At 42.1% G+C, this 24,339-nt stretch overlaps 1 protein-coding gene across 2 annotated transcripts in view; it reads right to left on the bottom strand.

Moving 5' to 3' along the window:
• ODAD2 (outer dynein arm docking complex subunit 2) overlaps window positions 1–24,339 on the bottom strand; it is a 1,227,385-nt gene that overhangs the window by 753,578 nt on the left and 449,468 nt on the right. For both annotated transcript variants that reach the window (XM_086941603.1, XM_086941602.1), the window contains exon 7: window positions 3,758–3,874. In XM_086941603.1, coding sequence (XP_086797729.1) covers window positions 3,758–3,874 — 117 coding nt within the window. The remainder of the gene's footprint in view (window positions 1–3,757; window positions 3,875–24,339) is intronic.

Raw genomic sequence — 24,339 nt, 5'->3', positions numbered from 1 at the left:
AATGCATTTCAGCAGTAAAAGCCTTCCTCAGTACCCCGCACTGCAGTTCTTCCCAAATGTTGCTCAGTCCTGTTAAAATGTTCGTCTGCAACTACATACTCCTCATCCTTCTGTAGTTGACACACCTGGGCAGTTCAATTGTAGTCCCGAGAACTACCTTTCCCGGCATGCACAGTATCAGCGATACCGGGTCGGTGGCATGGGCGAGCAGATCCAAGGCTGTAGGTCTGTGCAGACTCCAGGTGAGTGGAAACAACCCCATTGCAGCTCCTCAAAGTCCACGAGCGTGCCCCTGGGCCCCCTCCATTCTGCCCGCCGTTTCTCACCGGAATTCTTCCAGGTAGGAGCTGCCAAATGCGAGGCGTGATGCTCAATGGAGGTGAAATACCCCCGTCTTCCTGTTTCCATCCGAGAGTCCGGGCGGTCACCGATTTGTTGATTTCTCAATTTGTGTGTGGTGCTGGAACAGCGGAAATGCCAGATTGAAATCGGGACTCTTGTGGGCAGGGTCGTCTTTGCTGCGTCTCTGGTGGGCGCAGAGTTTATGGAAGGTAATTTCAATGAAGAAATAAGAGACCAGAGGGGTTGTCAAGGGAACAGCAGGTTTTAATGAGTTGCAGGCAGTGGCGGTAAGTGCAGTAAGTGCATTTCAGCAGTAAAAGCCTTCCTCAGTACCCCGCACTGCAGTTCTTCCCAAATGTTGCTCAGTCCTGTTAAAATGTTCGTCTGCAACTAGATACTCCTCCCCCTTATGTAGTTGACACACCTGGGCAGTTCAATTGTAGTCCCGAGAACTACCTTTCCCAGCATGCACAGTATCGGCGATACCGGGTCGGTGGCATGGGTGAGCAGATCCAATGCTGTAGGTCTGTGCAGACTCCAGGTGAGTGGAAACAACCCCATTGCAGCTCCTCAAAGTACACGAGCGTGTCCCTGGGCCCCCTCCATTCTGCCCCGCCATTTCTCACCGGAATTCTTCCAGGTAGGAGCTGCCAAATGCGAGGCGTGATGCTCAATGGAGGTGAAATACCCCCGTCTTCCTGTTTCCATCCGAGAGTCCGGGCGGTCACCGATTTGTTGATTTCTCAATTTGTGTGTGGCGCTGGAACAGCGGAAATGCCAGATTGAAATCGGGACTCGTGTGGACAGGGTGGGCAGGGTCGTATATATGTATGTATTCTTTTTGGTACAGACATGGGTCTTAGTCTCGCATATTTCCTGATGTCAAATATCCTCTCCAGATCCCCTTCGGGTAGGCAAGGTGTAATGGCCAGTTCCGACTTCAAAGCAGTATCTTTGTATTTTGGGATAGAACTTTCCATGATTATCTCATTCCTTTTCCCGTCCTCGATGGTGGACTTCTGATTTGTTTATAACTTGCCACAGTAATGGTGACATTGGCATCTCACAGGTCTTTGACACTTCAGATCCAACATACGATGCAGCACCTTAGCCTAGTGGATAAAGTTGCAGGCCCCTAACCCAAAGGTCATAGGTTCAATTCACGAATTTCAATATCTGAGCAATGAGAACATCAACAAGCTGGAAGGTATGAGGTCAATTTTTCCTAGTAGAGACAGGGAAGGACTTCGGGCCTTCTGCCACAATCCACCAGAGTGAGGTCATTGCAGAATACATTCCTCAACAATAGCACTCCATGTCACACTGGTACCCCAGGTAGCTCCGACATTACAGTACTTAGTAGCCTCGATCGAATGAAATTCAGTGGTTGTGGTTTCAGATTGATTCATCAATTTCAGCTGTTTTTCACCTGAGATCGGATCCATTGGAAAAACTGTTGTAGGTCCTGTCCCTCGTCTGTCTGTGGGACTGATCTATGTTTCCATCAGTTCATTCCAATTGTTGGGGAGTGTATACGAATATCGGGTAAAGTAGCGGAGGTGATCTTAGCAACTCTCTTATAGCTATTCCCTTCTGGGTTCTAGTACTCCCTGAGACGGGCTACAACCTGCTCGGAGTGCTCCGTACCTCTCTGCACTACTTCAGGGCCCTTAGGCAGCGCCCGATGGTGATTGAGCAGTTATTCTTTAGGGCATAGTGGGTTTTTTTCTGCACCAAGGTAATTGGCCTGCAGTCTGATACGCTGCAGGCATTCATTTCACAAACCTGGGTCTTTCCAAGCACACAGGATACTCTCCAACATGAGAAGGCTGGGTTCGTTGGTAAGCATCCGACAGTGGTTTCTATGGGGGCGGAATCTTCCCACATTGTGAAAGATTCTTTCAGCACTAACATTATGGGACTTGGCAAGCCGTTCGGTTCGCAACTGCCATTTGGTTGTTTCTCGGCAAGACATCTTCGGATGATAGGCTAACCAGTGGTCTTGCGCCGATATTCTGTTAGGTATTTAGAGGTATTGGAGTAACAAATTCTCCCACACCGCAATTTTCCCTTTGGGCATGTTTCTATAGCTATTTACTTATTTGATATACGGCCAACAACTAATATGCTGGCGGCTATTATCGTCCTACCGACGTTTCGGATATTATCTACCTGTCAGTGTTTCTACAACGAGGAAGCCCTGGATTTCGCAGGTACAGTACCTACTCCAGAAGGAGTTCCATTTAGTATTCTGGTCGGTATTATATTTTGTTAGGAACTCTTGCAAATTGTGCTTTCCAGCTACGGCAAATTATGAAATGGGGTTCATTGCCTTAAGGCTTGAGCAGGGTTTCACCCTGATTGGTGATCACATTGCATAAGTTTTTAAAAACAGCTGTTGGTGGCTTTATAGCCAGAAGGTTAAAGTCAGTTGACAAAAATCGGTATTCATACCCAAAGTTGGGGCACCTTCTGTTCGTGGTGCCATGACATCTCAAAATTGCATGATGATGTTTACTGTTCTAGACATCTTGAGTTCTGCTAACTGGTTTGTCTCAGTCTACATGTAAACAGTCTATTGTAAACCGGTGGGTAATATAGTGGTAGTAATGTTTAATAAGCGTTAAGCTAGCATAATCCGAAGCCTCCGGTCCTATAATAGAATCTAAAATTAGCTAGCATTCGCGCCAAGAATTTTCAATTCTATTAAGGAGACGGAGGCGAGGATTATCCCATCCGGTTTTATCACAATGTTGTTAATAATTACCTACCCACATGTACTTAATATTCTGTATAAGCAGAAGTTACGGGTTTTTCCTGTCTCATTCCTTTCAGGTTCTCAATAAGAAGATGGAGCAGAAGTACTTCTGGTTGGGAGGATATAAACTTTCCAGTTCGATTATGGTTTCTTCCACGTTGGAGGATGATTGTGGAGACTCATGTTCTTTATTTTGGACCGGTGTTATTAATACTATTGACTGACAAGGTTCAAGCAAAGAAAGAGGAGCAGAAACAGGATGCAGTGGCTCTTTCAGGGCTGTACAGGATGTGATGTATAGACGAGCATCAGGGGAAATGTAGTTTTATTTGCATACAAAATGATTTTCATTGGCTGCTGTGAGTAGCAAATAAAAGAAAGAGAAGCATAATCCTCGCCTCGTGTCCTTAATAGAATTGAACATTCTTGGCACGAATGCTAGCTAATTTTTGATTCCTAGGCACATCCTCTGCCTGCATTCAGAGGAAGAGCCCGGCGGAGGATGGAGAGAGGCAAGAGGTGAGTGGTGGTGGTGGCCTCACTCAGGCTCCTCTTATTTGTTACAATTTCAATTGGAACTAAACCACTTTGATACAAGAATTGTATGTATTTTATCACATATAACTCATACAAAGTACAGAAAACAATAAAATGTACCTGCTCTGCAAGATTCTTTGCGAATATCGGTGATTTTTCTTTTAGCAATGTCATCAGATCTTTATAAATGTCACTCTTTCTCTCATAGTTGATATCATCTTTGTCCTTCTGGGGCCCCTTTAAAACAACATTTTTAAATGATTACATATAAATACATATATACATAAATATATATATAACATTATCATCTTCTTATACATGCGAAGGGGTTAAATGCAAATTGCATTATTACTATCCTGGCCTCTGATGACAGCAGAACTGGCTTTACCTTGCCGACTTAAAGTCATCCACTTCATCCAATCCTTATTAAAGAGACCTTAACTAACTCAGGCTTTCAACACAACATTGTTCCTTCCATGACCACTAAGTCTGGCTTCATTTGAGCAGAATAAACATGAATCACTAACTGAAAAACGCAGCACTTCAGTGACATGAGAAGAAAGGGAAATATACTGAAAATTAGAAGGGAATATAATTTGAAAAAGAGGTCGGCATTTTATACAGAAGATACAAACAGCAGCCTAGCAAAGGTTCGAATTTTCTAATTTGTTTGTGATACTTTAAAATACACTCAAATCAATACAAAAAGTAATTTAAAACCAACACTGCAGTACCAAAAATGTATTTCGATGCAATTGAAAACAATTTGACAGAGAGTAATGCAGATTGAGCGGCATTGGCAGTGGAAATTAGTAATTGGACCTACTTCTTTAAAAAATGTAAAACATCTTTCATATATGTCATGCATCGCAGTAGCTTAGAGCTTTAGGAATGGTTGGAAGTAATCCTCTCTTTTTCGAAACTTTTACCACCGTAAAGCCGTAAATGCTGTTGCATACTGCATTACATGAGGGAAGCCCCAAACACAGAATATTTGTGAACATATAGTGATCTATGACCTAATTGTAGTTCCCGAAGTATACATTTAATAACAACTGTTTCAACAAAGTTGGAACCTCACAAATAAAATACTTTTATTTGGTGCATACTGATTGAGATTACAGGGAGAATGAGTTTTTAGTCTAGCATTCTTTAGATGGTACATAGTGGTGAATTTCTGTCTCCTTTTTGGACCGGATGGCTTGAATAGTTAGCACATAGAGAAGAGCTCCCCAGCCGGACGGATGTGCAGTTGTGACCATTGTTTGTGTAGAAACGCCCACGTGAGAAATAAGAAAATAAGTTACTTACCTGTAACTGTATGAAAAGATGACGATTCTTGTAAGTTGAATTCAGTTTAACATTCTCGACCAGACAGAGCATAAGTGCAGTACAACTGCGGCTACAACCCTTCTTCAAACTACATTCTGGATGGAACACGTGAGAGTGGCATGCGCTTACATTCAAATATAAACCCACTATTAGAGATACAGACCTATAAATTAAATACACAGAACCCAACACATCTTCCCACTTAAATAAAACTAAATAAATTAACAATGCATGTGAAAAAAAAATAGCTGTTACAAATTACGATTCAATATAATCCTCAAACCAAACAGGAGGTTTGCGTTCCCTTACAGAACTTCTGGAACCATATTCTCCATGGATGTTCTCAGAGGCATTTTTAGAATAAGGTTCTACATTGAGGTTACCAGGTAAAGTTGTTTGGATATCCTTTCCACATTCCACCATTTCCCATTGCTCAGTCTAACTGATCTATTTCTAATGCATGTGATTTGCAAAGAATTTTAACATTTGCAATATCCCTTAGCTGTAAAACCAGGAAGCTTCACTTGAACCCAATCACCTACTTTAAAAGCAAACTATTTCCTCCCTTTAATTGGTTCATTAGTGACATACTTATCTTGGGCCTTAAGACGTTCTTCTTTTGCCTGATCAAAATCCCCCTTAGGAGTACTAAGATCACACATCCATGGTCTAACCAACTTGGAAGAAGCAGTTCTACCCTTCAATAAAGTAAAGGGAGAAACTTTGGTAACAGCATTGGGTGTGGTCCGCAAAGCCCATGATAAATTTGACAATTCTTTCCTCCATTCTAACCCATTGACCACAGACAACTGAATGTTGTCTTTTATCACTCTATTGCAGCGTTCCACCAGACCATTGCTATGGGTATGATATAAAGAAGTGGTGATGTGTTTGAATCCCCAATGTGAAATAAATTCCTGAAAATCTTTGGACATAAAATGTACTCCATTATCAGTAACTAGTTCGACTGGGGAACCTTCCTTTAAAAATAAAGACTGAAGAAACTTAACAACCTCCTCCGTGGTTGGCAACTTCACAAACTTTACTTCAGGCCATATGGAGCCATAGTCCACCAACACCAAACCGTACCTACTTCTTTTATCTAACACAAACATGGGGCCAATGACATCCAAAGCTAACTTGACCTAAGGTTTGTCGAGAATGGGAATGGCTTCCACTGGACTCGGAAAAATAACTTGACACTTGTCACTAGTGGCACATGAATTGCAATCCGTTACAAAGGGCTCAAATGAACGATCCATACCAGGCCACCAAAATACTTCTCTAAGTCTTCTCTTCATGGCCCTCATGCCAATATGACCTTCATGAGCTAAAATTAAGATCTTACTTTGAAGAGTCACAGGCACAACCAACAAATCAACTCTCCTAAGTATACCTGCTTATACGTTCAATTCAGTGAAAACATGATTGAAGGAAGCCACTCTTTCATGGTTCAGTAATTCACCTTTGCCTAAAATAGAAATTACTTCTTGTAACAATACATCTTCTTGAACAGCAAGTTTCCACTCATCCTCAGAAATGCCAGCAAAATTAGAATCCATTAATGCAGCAACAACACTACAATCTTCCTCCCCTTGTTCTCCAGCTTGCACATTTACCAAAGGAAGTCTGGATAAACAATCAGCAAAAATATACTTAGCACCAGGAATATACTCTAAATGGAAATGAAACTCCATCAACCTAAAAAACCACTTGGATATGCGAGGAATAGCGTTGCCAGCACCCTTAGTCGTAAACAAATTAATCAATGGTTTGTGATCCATCCGTATTGTAAACTCCGAACCCCATAAATACTGTCTGAAGTGATCCACACCCCACCAACATGCTAGAGCTTTGCGCTCCACAACAGAATATGTGAACTCTGCCCCTCTGAAGGTATCAGAAGCAAAAGCCAGAACTTCTTCCTTTCCTTCTCTGAGCTGTAACAGAACAGCACCTAAACAGTACTGACTTGCATCAGTAACTACAATGGATTTATCATGTGTGTCAAACGGTTGTAAAGGAATAGCTTTACGTAGATCAAATTTTATGGATTGGAATTCCTTTTCTACATCAGATGACCAAAGAAGATGTTGATTCTTTTTCATAAGTAATCTTAAATTGTGTGTCTTACAGCTGCAATTAGGAATTAATCTTGCATGAAATTCTAGCATCCCGAAAAATGATCTTAATTGATCTTTGTTTTGAGGAGTGGGAAAGGATTTTATGGCTAACACCAAATCTTCTTAGGGTTCCACACCTTTGGCTGATAACTTGGATCCCAAGTCATTCACTTCTTGAACAGCAAATTTCAATTTTTCAGCCTTTAAAGTTGCACCACTCTCAGATAAAATAGATAATACAATTGCTAAAGATTTGTCATGAGATTCAGTATTTTTACCATACACTAATATGTCGTCCTGGAAGCATTTAACATTCGGCACACCAGAAAACATGGATTCCATAACTCGTTGAAAAACGGCAGAGGCTGACGCTAACACGAAGGGCATTCTTTTAAATCTATATGCACCAGTAGGAGTAACAAAGGATGTGAGATGACGACATTCCTTTTTTAGTGTAATCTGATGATATGCTGAAGACATATCTAAGGTTGTTAATATTTTGGCATCTTTGAGAGAACTCAACATATCAGTAATATTAGGCAGGGGATACCTGTCTACCCATATTTTCTTATTCAAATCTCTCAGATCACAACACATCCTATGATCCCTATTGGGTTTCCTTGCCAAAACCAATCTGAGCATTCAATAGGCTCAATGATACCTTGTTTGCAGAGCGAATCCAGTTCTTGGGATAGTTCCTTCCTCATGGCCAAAGGAACTCGCCTAGGTTTGTGCACTACAGGTTGTGCACCATGTTTAAGAACAATTTGATGAGAAAAACCCTTAATGCAACCAAGAGTTTCACTGAACACAGTAGGAAATGAAGTCTTCCAATCGCTAGCAATAACACCAATATAAGAGACTGTAAGTTGATCTCTGAGTAAAGCCTGTTCTGGACAGTTCGGGTCTAGAATGATTCCCAACTTCTTTTGTTCTAGCCAACCCAACAGAGAGGATTTATCTTCAACCACGTAAACAGTGGCAGGAGTAGAATGACCTTTAAATCCTAGAATACAATCAAATTTGCCTAAAACTTTAATGGGTTTGCCACCATAAGCTAGTGGTTTGATCTTCCTCAAGGGAACCTGTGTTAGTCTTCCCCATTCTTCAGGTCCTATTAATGTGAAAAAAGGAACCTGAATCAGCCATCATAGATATGTGCATACCATTGATTTCTAATTGACAGTATGGACGTTTTATATTGGAAGTGTGGAGTTCTATAACTTGAACCATACTTTCCGAAAAATTACTAGGGATCATGTTACCTTGGGAATCTCTGACTCCTAGCTCATCCTCACAAAATAACATCATGATTTCATTTCCTTCATCACTATCAGAATCAGGATCTACTTCAGACTTAATTTCAATGGGAAGCATCTTTTTTGTACTAGATTTAAAATTTGGCACATAAGGTCTGGACTTGCACACTTTTGAAAAGTGGCCTTTCTTTTTGCATTTGGTATAAACTTTGTCAATGGCAGGGCAAAAAGAAGCATTACCTAAATGATTTATACTACCACACCTATAACATTTCAATGGTTTGCGTTTATCATAATTCATTTCTTTCTTCGAAATGATTTTATCAACAGCTAATGCAAGCACTTTAGGACCATATGTATCATGCCCAAATGCGAATTTCGGCGTTTGCAAACACATTTTTGCAAAATGGTATGTATCACACAAATCTGCATCAAAATAAGGAATCGCAGAATTTGCGATGCCTTATTTTGCGATTGCATTTAAGGAATCGCAAATTTTGCGATTCCTTAAATGCAATGTAAGCAAAAAAAATTTGCAAAATGTCCTTAAGGAATCGCAAATTACCACCAACTTCTAGTTAGTGGTAAGTTGCGAATTCCTTGAAAAATGCACTTTTTTGCATTTTTCAAAGTGCCATGTGACGCACATACATGCCCTTAGGGCATGTATGTGCGCCACATGTGCACCCATGCATATTTTAGGGGTGCAACAGGGTGTCCTTTGGACACCCCTGCACCCTTGAAATTATTCTCAATTTGCGATTCGCAAATTGCGAATCGCAAATTGAGACTAACTTCCCTTTCGTTCCAATGGGCCTCCTGGCCCATAGAAATGAATGGGAAAGTATTCCTTAATTGCGATTCGCAATTTGCAAATCGCAATTAAGGAATTTTAAGAAATCGCAAAAAAAAGCGATTTTGTACATACATACCTATTTGCGATTCTCAAATAGCGATTTCTTAAAAATCGCTATTTGAGAATCGCAAAACTGGATGATGATACATATGGCCCTTAGTGTCCAATGTCATTTGATCCATGTACAATGCAGTTGCTTCAATATTCTTTGCTATATCTAAGGACTTATCTAAAGTTAAATCAGGGGTGGTTAGTAATTTTTCCTCAATCTTTTTACTATTGGTTATTTCTACCAATTGATCCCTCAACATTTCATCGTGAAAAGTTTTGTAATCGCAAGTAGACGCTAAAGCTCTTAGATCACTTACAAAAACCTCCACCATCTCGTTAAGCAATTATTTCCTCATATAAAACCTGTGTCGTTCCATAATAACATTACGCTTCTTTTTAAACCTGGCTTATAACATTTTTAAAGCAGATGTGTTTTGATCAACTGCATCACTAGCATCACCTTCGCCCATAATTTGCACAGGAGGTAAATGTTTTAAAACTTTTATTCCTTCTGTACCCAAAGAATGTCGCAATAATGCAAACTCCTTTTTTTGTGTAAAAACATCCGCTTCAATGGCTTCTAAATAAGCCTCAAAACCTTCTAACCATAGCTCCCATTCTAAAGGAGGGTCTCCAGGAGTGGATAGAAAAGGAGGGCATGGAGGTACTGATTGCTGCATGATGGTATATAACGTGTATGGTATATAATGTATAAGAGAAGAAGCAGTTAAATGTTAATATATATCATACACAATATAAAAACTTTCACTGAAAGAAAAATGTAATTAAATAAATACAAAAGCAAATTTACATATACACCATGAAATATAGCATTGCAAATGTTAAAGTCAAGTCAAAAAATGCTTTATTCGGTATGTAAAAATACAACCATATAGCAACAAACATAGTAACAAAACAACATACATAAACATCAGGTTTTTAGGAGCATGTTTCCGCTAAAATATGTACAAAATTTATCAAAAATAAAGCACAAAGTATTATAGAATTATTTCTGTGTACACTACAATATAGCGGCATTCATCTGATATTGATATATGTGCAAATTAGTCTAATAAAGTGCAAGTATTAATTCCGTCCTTCCTAATGTGCAAAATGCATTTAGCAGCACAAAACCGTATACTTAAAAGGTCTAAGCTACGTCATAGTAGAGTGCAAGTGCTATGGCATTCTTTCAGTGCACAAAATACGATAGCAGCAATTATACAATATTCATATATGTGCAAATTAGCATGATAAAGTGCAAACTGTCAGTGTCATCCTACCAAAAATACACAATTCATTTAGCAGCACAAATTTCAAATACTTAGAAAAGATAAAGCATCATTGAATAAATTCATATAATAATTGACTTTCTTGCAGAAATACATTTTAAAATATAAGTGGCCACGTGAAAGCATACATCTGGGGTCTCTAGATTGAACATCAGTTGCATCGCTGTTTGTATGCCATGCGTATTATATTTTAAAAAGATGGTTTCAAATAAAATTTTCTAAAAGAGGTATAAAAGTTACAGGATAGCATAAAATGACAGACATTCTGTTTGGATTTACCGTCACAGGGACACAAACAGGTGGCGGGTTTCTTAACCACGGGAAAGGCCACTAGGTGATGCACAATTCCCAAACGGAGACGGGTCAATACAAAACGGTGAGAATTAATACTAACAAGACTAAGATAAGTTTGGAAGCCTTCAATTAATATTGTATTCCTAGTAGAGATTGAACGTACTTTGTTTTACATATTTTTCCGTTCTAATCCCAGCTGTATGTTTAAGGAATGAGATTTTAAGCTCCCGCTTCGATGGTGCAAAATCTATTGCAAAATCTTTAAAAATGTTTAGACCATAGAGTGTCTTATACCAATGTTGTATGTGGCTCATCCAGGGAATATTTGATCGACGATCAAGTTTAATACAATCATTAATTACATCCTGGGTAAACTTTGTCTCCTCCTTTGCCCAAATTGAGCGCCATAGGGACAAAGGACGTAACACAATTAAATCATTAACATGATTCATATCAAGTTCCCTGTGTTTTATCTCGGTTGAGGCCGTAGCCAGGGCACTGATTAGTCGTTTTAAAAACACATTTTCCTCATGCTGAATCAGTTTGGCACTCTGGACATCATAACCCCAAACCCCGGCTCCGTATATGGCTGAAGATATACATCTTGCATTGAGTATAGATAGCATTTCATGAATTCTACGACCCCCCAATTTTGCTGCGAATCTAAAAATACAACTTGTATTACTAACCATTTTAAAAAGGACACTTTTTTGTTCATTAACCCATCTCCCATCTCCTGAAAAAGTAATACCCAAATAACAAAAACTACTGACAGATTCTAGTCTCTCCCTTTCTAAAAAGAAGGGCTTACATTTTCTCAGTTTCTTACAACATACCATTGTAACCGTCTTCCCTTTATTAACTTTCAGCTTCCTACTTTCGATGAATAGGTGGAATTGATTAATTAGATGTTGCAGTCTGTTATGAGTCCTAGAAAGGAGGACCGCGTCATCCGCATATAAAAGGATTGGAATTGGTTTACCATTAATGATAGGTGCATCTGCATTAGTCTGTCTTAAAATTTGATCGACCTGATTAATAAAAAGAGAAAACAGTAGAGGGGCAAGTACACATCCTTGTCGGATACCTCTCCTGATTTAAAAACATGGGGCACATTCCCCATCTCTTCCAAATCTCACTTTACTGGACAAATTATTATACAGTCGGGCAAGCAGATGGATAATTTCAATGGGGGCGCCCATTTCCAGTAAAGTGGGCCAGAGCAGTGCGTGTTCCACCAGATCAAATGCTGAACTCTAGTCGGCAAAGCACAGGTAAAGATTACCAGCTTTGGCTTTGGTGTACTTGCCGACTATGAGTTCCAGGTTCACGCACTGCTCCATAGTACCCATCCCCCTACGAAACCCATACTGGACTGGGGATAGGATGTTTTTTCCTCAGCCCAGGCTTCCAATCTCACTAATAGGACACGACTAAGGATTTTAACTGTCGAGTCTAAAAGTGAGATGGGTCGATAGTTTCTGGCCTCCGACCTAGATCCTTTTTTGTGGAGGGGTACAATAATTGACTGACCCCATGTCATTGGTAAAGTATCTTCCACTGCAGCATTAAAATAACGTGTTAAAATTGGAGCCCATAGAATTATTTCATGTTTATAAAAATCCATGGGTACCCCATCAGGCCCAGGTGCCTTACCCCCTTACGGTTTTTAATTGCCTCTGCAACTTCATCCAAAGTTAAAAATAGCTGCATTTTCTGTCATTTAAGGCATAATAATATATCTGCATTAAAAACAAACCCATCTAGATTAAGATCAGAGTTAAAAATCTCTGAAAAATGAACAATCCAAGCGTGGCAGCTGACATGAGAACTAACTTCGGGAATATTATCATTCTTTAAAAAAGGACCATTAATAGTTTCCCAGAATAGTTTGTGCTCTTTAGTTTCAGCAGCCATATCTAGTTTATACCAAGCATCATTTTGCAACTCTTTTTTCCTAGATACCAAAGCAGATTTATAATTAATTCGTCCTTCTCTGACTCTTTCTTTGTCTCTTGGTTTATCATCAAGCGCTATTTTTTAGCTTTTTTAGAGCCTGGGCACAATGTTTATCAAACCACACAGTTTTATTTCTTTTGGGCTTTCTATTTCTTACGGCCAAAGAGTTCTCAACAGTACTCGTTATTTTAAAAAAGTTAGAGAGTAAGGTGGGCGCGGTCACAATTGGTGCTAGGCAATATTCAATCTCTGTATTACATTTACAAATGATATCCTTGGTCAGTTTATTGGGGTCTATCTTGGTCCATTTGATCCTCATGCCGTTCGGTCTCTCGGCAGCGATCCCTTGGACAGGCCTACCATATATTGCTGTTTTTGGGCCCCAGCCCATTAATTCCACTGAAATACTATTATGGTCACTCACGGGCTGCTCTATTACCCAGACGTTGGAGTAAACAGAGCCATTAGTCACCAAAATATGGTCAATATTAGAGTGGGCGTTCCTCCCTCTAAACGTGGGGCACTTTTCGTTGTTTTTGTTCTTTGTACATTCTAGTAGCTCTAGATTTAATTTGGCTACCAGATTGTTCAGTGCACTACCATAATTACTGTGTGGGAAATGGTTAAAAAAGATATTGTCACCGCCCGGGTACTCTTCTCGATGTCCAAAAATCCCCTTTCGGGCATGACTACATGCTTTGATATTAAAATCTCCTGCCCACAGTATTACAGTTCTGTTATTTGAACGTGCGATTGCTGCTTCTATTGCACACTCAACGTCAGGAACGATCTTATCCCGATTGGGTCCCACAATATTGTTGTAAAAATTCACAATAATTAAGTCCCTGCCTTTACTGTGTATTAGGCGCAAAACTGAAGCGTGCTCGCCCACCACCACATATTCCCCATCGTTAAATTCCATTAGTTTTGTAGAGATCAGAGTCAGTAAGCCACCCTTTGCTCTGCCAGCCTTAGAGGCTACTGCTGTCACACTGTAAGAGGTGTAACCATCAACTTGTATTTGGTCTCTATGCCACGTCTCTTGTAGACATATTATATCATAACCGTGTATAATGAAGTTGTCCCAAAACGGTGTACTTAGTTTAGCGGCAATTCCCGCTATGTTCCAGGTGGTAATTACAAAGGAATCAACATGATTGTCTCCTGTGTCTTCAGAGTGGTTAGTCAATACTGATGTTTCTATACTCGGTATCATATTGATGTCTTGTGAGGCATTTACAGTTGTCATAATTACAGCATTATCTTTGCATAATTCATTATTGGACAAGTTTAAATTTTGCTCAGTTACAACTTTTACACAGCATTGGCCCCCCAACTCTTTTACCATAGTTACTGTATCGCCAGATACAACGATTTTAGGTTGTACAGCTATAGAGGGTACATTCAGTCAATCATTCTCCTCTAGTGAGTTGAACACCTGGAATCTATTGTAAATTGGAACTGCAAAGTTGTCATATATGTTTAACAGTGGGGACGGAGTGGGGGGAACATTTGGATGGTTAATATGGGCAGCTCTTGGATGCTGGAAGGGGTGCGTGGTAATTTGTCTTCCTGACTGATTCCTATAAAAATAATCAAGTGGGAACAAGGTGGTGTTGTATTCATGATTAGATGGCATGGGTGCATGTAAAATCGAATCTCTCGCCCATTCAGTAGTCCTGTAGTTTATAACTATGCAATCCCCATTTATCTCCTTTTTATTTGGTCCCACCCATCCTACCCTCTGTGTAGAAATAATCTCACTGGCCCCACGTATTGGGAAGCGACAGTTTTTCACCAGCCAGTGCAGGGTTTTATTTTTTAAGGTTTTCTGATTTTCAAATTGGGTAGGCTGTAGTTTGGGTACATTAGCAAGGATCGCTACGTATGGTCTACATTCCGGTGGTAAATTAATTGTGGCCGGAATGATATTATTATTGTGGCGCCTGGGTACTGGCGGGTTCTTATTGTTATGAGCATGATCACCTGTATTCCTCTGACCCCCAGCGGCTTTCAGCCCATTTGTTGTATTAGGGGAAATGGTCGCTGGCCTGTTCGTGCCACTTGTGGTAGCTACAGAGTTCGCCACTGGGGCAGGCACACTAGGGGTTCTAGTTACTATACTTGGTGTATTTTTGTTCAATTTCCCAGGTGGTGCATTAGTAGTGGGAGACCTAACTTGCGTACCCAGATGTTCTAGGACGTCCAGGTTGGCTATACCCAATTTTTCTAGATTCTCTACTTTTTTAATAAGGATTTCTAGGATTTCTGTCACTGCTGCAATGTGGGTTTCTATTGTTTTCTCCAAGTATTGCACCAGTCCCTCAACACTGGTTGGAATTAGTGCTTCCTTTAGGTATATGTTTCCACTATTTTGGTGTTTCTCACCCTCCCTCTCATGGTCTACAGGAATTTGTACAACTCTCTTTTTTTTGCGTCTATATGTCTTACTCTGCTTACTAATTATCAGCCTTTTCCTACTATAAGTAGATTTCCTTTTAGGCCGGACAGACCCACAATCGGTTTCACTGCTTACCAAACTGATGTCACTAGTTTCTACAGTGGGCGTAATGCCATTGATATCACAACCATCTAAGTCCCCCATGTCATTAGACACGTCATTCTGGATTGTGGGCTGCGGTATGACACTTGTTGTCAGGTCAGGCGTTAATGACAGTCTGCTCTCCCTGACACAGGTAATAGAAGGTTCTAAATGTTGAGGTACAACCAATTGATTTTGGTCATTCCTAGGCAGACCTGCAAAAGATTGTAACAAAAGAGAATCATGTGATAATGATGTATCATTTGTGATGTTAACTAGTGTGCTGACCACTTTTGGCGATTGAGTTATTAAACACATACTAGCTGGCAATGAGAGTCTTCTTTCCGTGCTTTCAATGGCATTAATTACAACCCCAATTGTTTGCTGCAGCATTCTATTGATAGCGGTTAGGGTAGGTAAAGGGGGTGGTACCAATGTTTGTTTTCTTGTAGCCGAACGTGTATGCATTGGTTTTTTTTTACCACCGCTCTACTTTTACTTTTACCCTCCATCAGGGCTATTGCAAGCTGCTACTCTTTGCTGTCAAATACACGAGAGAGTTACCATAATGACCAAGAGGACAAAGTCAAGAGGGGTGGCCCAGTCCAGTCTCCTGCGGTCTCTGAGGGCCTCAGAGGGCCCGCCCTTGTCCCGGGCTTCTCCCGGGCGCACCCGCGCGCGTCCCGCGGGATTAGGGAGCAAGGGTTCCTTTATGCGCCCCCAGGCGCTTCCTGATTGCCTGCGCCGCGGCGTCCTTGCCGCAAGGGGCTGATGGGAGTTGTGGTTCACGCGGCCCGGCGGAGCCACAGAACACACAGCAGAGCCAAGCCCGGCTGTGTGCAGCTCTCCAGATAGTTACAGCACCTCCCGCAGTTCTCCTTCACAAGAGCTCCTTTATGCGCCCCCAGGCGCTTCCTGATTGCCTGCGCGGCGGCGTCCTTGCCGCAAGGGGCTGATGGGAGTTGTGGTTCACGCGGCCCGGCGGAGCCAAGCCCGGCCAGGCCACCAGCGGAGCACAGCCCGGCCCTCTCTGCACCACAATGAAGGACAGCAGGTCAGCGGAGCCAAGCCCGGCCACAGGACACACAGCGGAGTCAAGCCCGGCAATGTGCAGCTCTCCAGATAGTTCCAGCTATCAAAACTAGTTAAAAGCTGTGCATGTCAGCGATTAATATGCAAATGTTGTGCCAATTACTTGAGAAGATGAAAGTTACAGCTGGGTGCAACAGCGTTCCATCAGATGAAGCACTAGTAATTTGAAGACTTGAAAATGACAGCTGTGTGTATCAGCGTGAATTTCAATGATACACCGAAGACACAGTAAATAGAGGCTGACATTTCGTTCCACTCGTAGGTAACCGGGTTGTTGTTAACCCATAAACAGTCCAAAACTTGAACTACAGCTTGGTTGATGCGTGTTCCCGATATACGTTGCCACGGAAACCAATGGCAAATCTATGTGGCGTGACGAATAGTTGCTTAGTGGAGTTTTTCAGGGGCTGCCAAGGTAATGACGACGCTGTAAAGATCTCGTATTGTTGCTTAACGAGATTCTTAAGACGCTGTCAAGGTAACAGCACTGTCAAAATCGTGCGTCGGCCCGTGCATTAGTACCAGTATGGAGCGAGCCAATGACAGCACGCGCACAAAGACACGCGCATGTAATGAACAGGCACAACAATGACGTTAGAGATGCACACAGATCTTCCAAAAATTCACAAGCGCCAGAACAGACAGATGACTTCCACTCTGCAGGAAGCAGCAACACGAAAAACGAAAGGCAACTGAAACTCACAACGAAGTTTGTGCCGAATCCAATACGACAAAGTTCATGCCACAAGGAAACACCAGATGCTCTCCACCGGTCCAGGGTCCGAATCTGATCATCGCCAATGAAAAGATGACAATTCTTGTAAGTTGAATTCAGCTACTATTTATGAAGAGCGAGCTTAACATACACGATTGGCCAGAGCATAAGCGCAGTACAACTGCCGCTCCAACCCTTCTACAATCTACATTCTGGATGGAACACATGTGAGAGTGGCATGCGCTTACATTCAAATATAAACCCACTATTAAAGATACAGACCTATAAATGAAATACACAGAACCCAACACTGTAGTTCTCCAGTATTGGAATCTTTCATAGATTCACATGCTTGAATCCTTCCCCGTCGTTGAGATGGGAGTCCCTGGTATATCAAAATAGCAACGCAAAGCCAACACAAACCAGAAACCATACCAAGGCCCATTTCAGTTTTGAAACTTATCTCAATTGTTTTGTAAAAGAGGCCAAAAATTAAGCCTGAACCAACTAGGATCTCTCACCCTTTAGAACACCTTTGGGAGAACCTAAGACTCTCAGATTTTCACAGCACGTGTGCAAAAAGATGCACCTCCAAAAATCCAAAAGGTGCGGTTCTCAGGGGAAGAGGGTGGGTCACATGTGAATCAATGAAAGATTCCATTTCTTACTCCAGTATTGGAACTTTCATAGATTCACATCATTGAATCAGAGTAGCTAGCAGTTAGCAGCACTCTTTTTCTTTTCTTTTGTTTAAACACAATGCATCAAATCTGTATTGCAAACACTTAAAACCATAAGATATACTTTAAGCTATTATTCTTAAAATGTACCCTTATGGCATTAAGAAAACATTTGTCAAACCTAAACTTAATATAAGAAAGACTTCAGGAGAGGAAAAGAGAATATGTTGAACAGCCGAAAACAGTTTCTCTTTTATCTGCTGGGTCACGAGGGACACTTTTCATTAAAAGAAGCCGTAATCGTCCAAGCTTCGCGTACATGCCTTTTTATCCTGCTGGAGCAAAGGGTTTGTGTGTGTATATGTATATATATATATATATATATATATATATATATATATATAAATATATATATATATATATATATATATATATATCATAGTTTACAGTAGAAAGGAAGGAGGGGTGAAAGTGAGCTTACAGTCACTGAAAAAGGTTCCACAGCACTGTCTGACCTACTGCTGCATCACTGAGAGCTGCGGCATCCAAGCAGTAATGTCTGGTAAAGTTGTGGGTATTGTTCCATGTTGTCGCTCTGCAGATGTCCTGGATAGGTACGCCTGCGAAAAGAGAAGTAGAGGTAGAGATCGCTCTGGTAGAGTGGGCACACACCCGCAGAGGTTTTCCTACAGATTAATGGCGATATTGGATTGCATTCGAGATCCAACGTGCAATTCCCCTTTGTCTTAGAGGATAGCGTTTCTGGGTGGCGCTGAAGGCCACAAAGAGTTGGGCTGATTTGCAAAAGGCCTTGGATCTTTGCAGATGAAGTTTAAGACAACGCTGAATATCTAGAGAATGAAGAGATTTGTTTCTGCTGCAGTCATTGGTTGTGGAAAGAAGGTTTTGAGGATAAAAGGCTTGTTCAAATGAAATTCGATGGAACTTTGGGGATAAACTTTGAGTTGGTACAAAGGAGTACTCGGTCATCTCTAAACTGCAGAAAAGGTTCCTGGATAGTCAGAGACTGGATTTCACAGACTCTTCTAGCCGATGTCAGTGCATGAGAAGGGCAACCTTCCATGATAGGAATTTAGGTTCAGCTTTATGCATAGGTTTGAAAGGATGTTTCTGCCCGCTTCCTGGTCCACCATGGGGGCTGGTGGAAACAAGGTCCTGACTCACTTCCGGCTAGGAGGCAGGGGGGTGGAGTCACGCTGTGAGCAGCCCAGCTGCTCAATCTATTTCGGTTCAATGCTGATCACTACGCTCAGTGGACGTGGGCGCCAAAGGCAAGTCTGTCTGCGCCCGTCCGCGTACAGCTGGGGCCAGGGGCCAGTCCCCCTGTCAATTTGGTGGCAAATACCTACGTCTACAGCCCTGACGATCTCTGTGAACTAAGGGGGACCATGAAGAAAAGCTGCCTTCACTCTATACATCCATCTGAGAGTGATAGCACATACCCCCACTGTCCATTTAAGTTCAATCCCTCCCCAAAATCCCAGGTTCACTCAAAAGACTACACACCTTACAAAATGTTTCTGTTAACTGTAGATCCCTAGTCAAACATGCCACAGAAATTGCAATACTATTATAGGAGGAATACCCTGACGTTTTGTTTTTAACCAAAACCTGGCTCAATAATGAGCCTAAACCAGTACTTGTACAAATTCTTCCACCGGGCTTCCAGATTCAACGGCTAGACCGCAAAAGTGATAAGGGAGGTGGGATAGTCATCATATATAAAGACAAGGTCAAATGTTGCATCTCAGCCTACCTACTATCTGACTGCAAGAATTTGATGTACTCGTTAAACTTTTCACCTACTCACAGGTTCTCAGGGGTATTAATTTACCGACCCCCTGGAGCCCTGGGACAATTTCTTCAAATGCTCCCAGAAGGTATTGCAAACTTATCTAGCTCCCCCTCTAATTTCGCAATACTAGGAGACCTCAACCTGCATTTTGATGATCTCTCCAACCTCACGGCCTTAGAGCTAGTCAGGAATCTCTCAGCACTTCAATTTTCCAAAACGTTTATGGAGCGACCCACGTCAAAGGCCATCTACTTGACTCTATATTTATTAATAGCAAGGAATTCTCAGTAGGGAATCCCAAACCACTCCTGTGGTCTGACCATTTTCTGATTCCCTTGACATGGAATACAGTAGACCCACTCTATGAATCTAGCACTAGCAGCAGACGGGAACACTTATGGTCCAAGCTTCCTCTAGATCAGTGGGTCACAGCCCTGGATGCCACTAGACCTTCCTATTAATCAAATCCCATAGTGGCTAATAAGAAGTTCAATAAGTGGGTTGAGCACTCCCTAGATCAAGTCCTCCTCAAAAAAATCATCCGGAAAAAACCCAGCTCCAAGCTCTCTCCGTGGTATTTTCCTGAGCTACATGAACAAACCGGTAAGAAGCTAGAAAGGAAATGGAGGTAGGACTACGCAGACTCTAGCAAACATAAATACAGGGAGGCTATTAGAACTTACTAAGCTGAAATCAAATCCACACAAGCAGCCTTCTATGGAGAAAAAATCTGCCTTGTGCCTAGTTCTCCACAAGAGGTTTTCCGTTTTGCAAAAACTTTAATCAAGCTTACACCCCCACAAACTACTGCGGAGGGCACTTTTGATCGATGTAATAATCTAGCAGAATTTTTCACAAAAAGATTCACAACATATATCTCACTTTTACCCACACATCAGCTCACTTGGAGCAGACCCCTATGACCAGCTCCACATCCTGTACCAGTGTGTTATTAGAACAGATCCCTCTGTTGACATTCAAATCTATAGAATCCATTCTGGGTCACATAAAATCTGGCTCACCCAGGTATCCTGCCCTCCCAATGTTCTGACATCAGCAGCAGGAACAATCCTACCGGTGATATGTGAACCGATCAATTCTTCAATCTCCTCTGGAATGGTTCCCCCTCCTTGGAAATGTGCCATGGTCAAGGCGCTGCTCAAAAAGCCAAACTTGGACCCAGATCAGCAGGGGAACTACTGGCCAAGTTCCTTCCTCCTCACCTGTAGTAAAATACTAGAGAGGCACGTTAATTCACTACTATCCGGGTTCTTAGAATCAAATAACCTCCTTTACCCCTCACAGACTGGTTTCCGGCCTCAACATGGAATGGAAACAGCCCTGTTGGCGGAGGTCGAAGAATCCCCCAGGCGGCGCAGCAGCCATCATTCTGTTAGACCTCAGTGTTGCATTCAATACTGTCAATCATGGCATGTTAATCCTCAGACTCTGGAATCTTGGAGTGACTGGAGGCGTTATCACCCGGCTGCAGTCATTTCTAGAGGACAGGTTCTTTCAGGTCTTTGACAGTAATGTCAGCTTTAAACCTATGCCACTCAGCTGTGGTGTGCCTAAGGGGTCCTCCCTTAGCCCGACACCATTCAATGTATATATGAGCCCGCTGGCAGAGATTGTCTGACCATTTGGAATAAAAAATTTACCTATGCTGATGACACACAACTGGTGGTATCCTTAAACCACCCAGGAATCCTGACCTCAAGTCTGGCTCCCTGTCTGGAGAAGGTAGCAAAATGGATGGAGCTTTCCTGTCTGAAGTTAAATGGAGATAAGACAGAGCTCATGCTTCTAGGCAATCAGCCTACTTTCAATTCCGGGTTACTGTGAGGTTGTGTCTCGGCCCCCACCAGTTCCTAAAAAACAAATTACGAGTCTGGGCATACCAATTCCTAACTTTTAACTATCAAGCAACAAAGCTGTCTGCCACATGCTTTGGTATTTTGAGGATGCTGAGGAAAATCCTTCCCCTTCTGCCATTCTTTGCGAGGCAGATAATGGTCCAAGCTCTGATTCTATCATGTATAGACTACGGAAACACGCTCTACCTCGGAGCCCCTCAATCTACCATCTCTAAACTACATGTCATTCAGAACTGCGCAGTCCGCCTGATTCTCAAAGTCCCCTATCGGCAATCTGCCAAACCCGCACTAAACACTCTGCACTGGTTACCTATCCTGGAGAGAGTCAAGTTTAAAGCCCTCTGTATCACCCACAAGTCCTTCTGGGGGACAGGCCCGTCCATTAACCAAGCGTTTGTGGTGTCATACTGCCCTAATAGAAGCCTCCGATCAGTTAACCTCTCGCTCACTGCTGTCCCAAAAATAAAGAGAGCAAGAGGCCGTGGCTGCTCCCTTTCTTATAACACTGCTAAGCTCTGGAACTCCCTCCCTCTCCAGCTACATAGGGAGACCAACCATCTTTCCTTGCGTAAACTTTTAAAAACCTGGTTGTTTCAAGCTCACAGCCAGTAGGGATGCTTCTTTAGTCCGCTGTCTGCAGATAGCGCTGGGATGCCTTAAGGTAGCTATGAGCTCTATAAATGCTTATTCTATTTTATTCTATTCTATAAGTTGTAGCAGTACTATGTTAAGATGTCTGAGAGGTGGCGGAGGCTTTATAGGTTGCAAGACCTAGAACAGCCCTCTCATGAATTGTTTAATTATTCTTGCTGACCACAAGGATGGCCCTGAAGATGTCCTCCTAAACCGGGATATTGCAGCTAGATGAACCTTAATTGAGGTGTGCGCTAATCTGGATTTTGCTAACTGCAGGTTGTAAGGAAAGATCTCATGGGGCGAGGAGAACAAAGGATGGGCGTTGGATTCCAGACGTCAAACACAGAATCTCTTACATTTCATTCTGTCCATTTTCTTAGCGCTCTGAGCCCGGGCATTGGAAATAATATCTTTACACTCAGACAGGATATTTAAATGCTCAAATTAATGGTGTTCAGGAACCATGCCACTAATCGAATCGATTTGGGATCTGGCTGCAGTACTTGCCCTTGGGACATCATCAGAAGAGATGGAATGGGATGTAGAAAAATAGGCTGCCTCTCCGAAAGTAGAAGTTCTGTTTACCAATGTTGATGTGCCCATGGTGGGGCTAATAGGATCATCCTGCTGGTTTCTGCCTTGATTTTTATGAGCAGTCTTGGCAGGAGGGGAATTGGCAAGAAAGCACAGGCAAAGATTTTGACTTTGCCATCAAAAACGCATTCCCCCAGGATTGCGGATGGTGATACCAACTTGTGAAGTACTAGCATTTCTTGTTCCGCAATGTTGCAAAGAGATCCACCTTTGGCCTGACCCAATGGCAGAAAATACTGTCAAGTGCCTGCTGATGGAGTTCCCACTAGTGGCAGGCTGATTTGAGCCTGCTTAGTGTGTCTGCTGTTGTGTTTTGATCGTCAGGAAGATCTTTCACCTTTAGAGAGATTCCGTTCTGAATCGCCCACTTTTAGATGTATTGAGCCTCCTGAGAGATGAAGTGAGGTGAGATCTGGTTCCACTCTGCATGTTGACATAATGCATTGCAGTTGCATTGTCCGTTCTGACCAGTAATGCAGAGTTGCGTATCCTTGGCAGGAATGCCTGCAATGCCAATCGCACCTTCCTGAACTCCAGTAAATTCATGTGAATTTGCCAGTGTTGCTGCTGCCAATGGCCACAGACCTGGAGCTCTTGCTGAAAGGCTCCTCATCCTTCCAGGGAGGCATCAGTGGAGATTATAAGTAGAGCAAGAAAGGAGAGACCGACCGAAATATTTCGACGCAAGGTCCACCAAGGGATGGCATTGACCATACCTGACATCCTTAAAAGAACTTACTGCCCGACACCATTTCCAGTCCAACTCTTCCTGCAAAGGGCATATTTGTAATCCGCAGAAAGGAATACGAGGGATGAAAGCTGCCATTGGAGAGGATTATAGCGGCAAACTGAAAGTTACCTTTTTCTTGTGAATGACTGAGTCAGCGATATTAACTTTGCCGTCTTTCGAGAGAAGGAAATGCTTTGTTTAGTATGGTTTCCAGTATTGCTCCTAAAAAGGTGATGTTTGTGGAAGGTGTAAGGCTGATTTCACCTCGTTCAGGATAAGGCCTAGCTTAGCAAACAGTCTTGTATATGCCTCTACGGATGACTGAGCTGCTGACTTTGATGGTGCTTTGATCAGCCAGGAAGGGAAACACTGATGTTGTTGTTTCCATAAAAAGGATGCCACTGGAGCCAGGCATTTGGTGAATATTCTCTCAGCTGATTTTAGGCCAAAAGCCAGCACCGTAAATTGATAATGGCTTCTGGCTATGGCAAATCGAAGTTACTGTCTGTGGGAAGGATGGATGGGTTCGTGAAAATATGTATCTTGTGAGTCTAACGTGGTCATGTGATCCCCTGGGTTTAGAAGTAACAAAATGTCATGTAAGTGCCCACGGAGAAAGACCATTTTTGAGGTAGGCATTGAGAGTCCTCAGATCCAGAACCGGATGCCTTCACCTGAAATGTTTCCGTACCAAAAAGAAACAGGAATAGAACTCTTTCCCTGTCTGGGACCTTTGAAACCAGTTCTATTACTTCCTTTCAGAGCATTGCAAGAATTTCCAAACGCAGGGGATGTAGGTGTTTTGCTTCTGGCCGACCTGGTGGAGTGCAAGGCTATGAAGGGTCTCCAGGATA

Source organism: Lissotriton vulgaris, chromosome 10 (genome assembly GCF_964263255.1).
Source record: "Lissotriton vulgaris chromosome 10, aLisVul1.2, whole genome shotgun sequence".
NCBI lineage: Eukaryota > Metazoa > Chordata > Amphibia > Caudata > Salamandridae > Lissotriton > Lissotriton vulgaris.
The sequence above is the reverse complement of the archived record's forward strand: the minus strand, read 5'-3'. Positions and strand labels throughout refer to the sequence as shown.